Below are 1582 nucleotides of genomic sequence, written 5' to 3'. Positions count from 1 at the left end.
ATTATTTGGAGCAGGAATTCTGCTTTGCACATCCTCTTAATTCAAGGAAAATCAGAAGGATGTCACCTGGTTTTGGAGGCTTGTAGAGCCAAAAATCCCTGGATTATTTGGAGCAGGAATTCTTGCCTTAATTTAAGGAGAATTAGAAGGACATCACCTGCTTTTGGAGGCTCCTGGAGCCGAAAATCCCTGGGGATCACTCCGGGATGGATGGTAACGGATCCAGGGGACAAAACCTCCGCCTGGATGAGAGAGAGGGAGTTGGGAAAGCGGGTGAGGCCACTCCAGGTGTGTCAGCAGGGCTTTGCTCCAGGTTGGGAAGGTGCAGAGGGATCGGGTAACCCCTCTGCCAGACTGGGATGGGTCGAAATCCGGCGCCGCCCGCGGGTGAATTCCACGGCTCCCGCGGGTGCTCAGGGACGTTCCCGGCGCTTCTTTTCAGGATGAGAACGACGACGACGACGACTGGAACCCCTGCAAGGCTGCTGGGGTGTGCCTGATGCTGCTGGCCACGTGCTGCGAGGACGACATCGTCCCCCACGTGCTGCCCTTCATCAAGGAGCACATCAAGAACCCCGACTGGAGGTACCGGGACGCGGCCGTGATGGCCTTCGGATGCATCCTGGAAGGGCCGGAGCCCAACCAGCTCAAACCTTTAGTAATACAGGTGAGTTCTGGGAGGGTTTGGGGAGCTGGGAGGGGTAAAAAACCCGTGGGTTTTTGTTTGGGTTTTTTTTTTTATCCTGGAGTTAAATTGCAGGAGGTTCTCAAGTGCTTGTTAAACAAAACAGGTGAGAGAATCCCAGGCTCTGCTCCTGCCTTCTGAGAGAACAGAGGGTGGAACTGAGCAGAGAGGGGGATTTGCTCCCAAAAAGCATCTCTGCTCCTGCCTCCTGAGGGCACAGAGGGTGGAACTGAGCAAAGAGGGGGATTTGCTCCCAGAGAGCATCTCTGATCCTGCCTTCTGAGAGAACAGAGGGTAGAACTGAGCAGAGAGGGGGATTTGCTCCCAAAAAGCATCTCTGCTCCTGCCTCCTGAGGGCACAGAGGGTGGAACTGAGCGGAGAGGGGGGTTTGATGTCAGAGCAAGGTTTGGAGGTGACGGGGTGGAGGGAGCTGGGTGGGCTGGAGGAATTCAAAGCCTGCCTTTTGCACGTGCTGACCTGGCTGCTGTTGCAGGCCATGCCCACGTTGATAGAGCTGATGAAGGACCCCAGCGTGGTGGTGAGGGACACGACGGCCTGGACGGTGGGGCGGATCTGCGAGATGCTGCCCGAGGCCGCCATCAACGACATCTACCTGGCCCCGCTGCTGCAGTGCCTCATGGAGGGGCTCAGCGCCGAGCCCAGGGTGGCCACCAACGTCTGCTGGGTGAGGAAACCCCCCGGGAACTCGGGGGGAACCCGGCCCAGGCCGGGAATGCTGCTCCCGTGGGATCGCTGGGCTCGGAGGTCGCGTCCGGCCCTTCCCCCGTGTCCTCCAGTGGGGTCAGAGAATCCCAGAGTCAGCTGGGTTGGAAGGGATCTCCAGGATCATCAAGTCCAACCCTTGATCCAACCCCACTGTGGTTCCCAGCCCATGG

General features: G+C 58.2%; 1 protein-coding gene across 1 annotated transcript in view; it reads left to right on the top strand.

Annotated features, from left to right (window-relative positions):
* The window catches only part of KPNB1 (karyopherin subunit beta 1), a 22763-nt gene that overhangs the window by 10405 nt on the left and 10776 nt on the right, over nucleotides 1-1582 (top strand). Inside the window, 2 exon segments of the mRNA XM_017837893.1 lie at nucleotides 443-667; nucleotides 1180-1371. Of these exon segments, the coding sequence (XP_017693382.1) occupies nucleotides 443-667; nucleotides 1180-1371 (417 nt within the window).

Source organism: Lepidothrix coronata, unplaced genomic scaffold (assembly GCF_001604755.1).
Source record: "Lepidothrix coronata isolate B3197 unplaced genomic scaffold, Lepidothrix_coronata-1.0 Scaffold316, whole genome shotgun sequence".
NCBI lineage: Eukaryota > Metazoa > Chordata > Aves > Passeriformes > Pipridae > Lepidothrix > Lepidothrix coronata.
The sequence above is the reverse complement of the archived record's forward strand: the minus strand, read 5'-3'. Positions and strand labels throughout refer to the sequence as shown.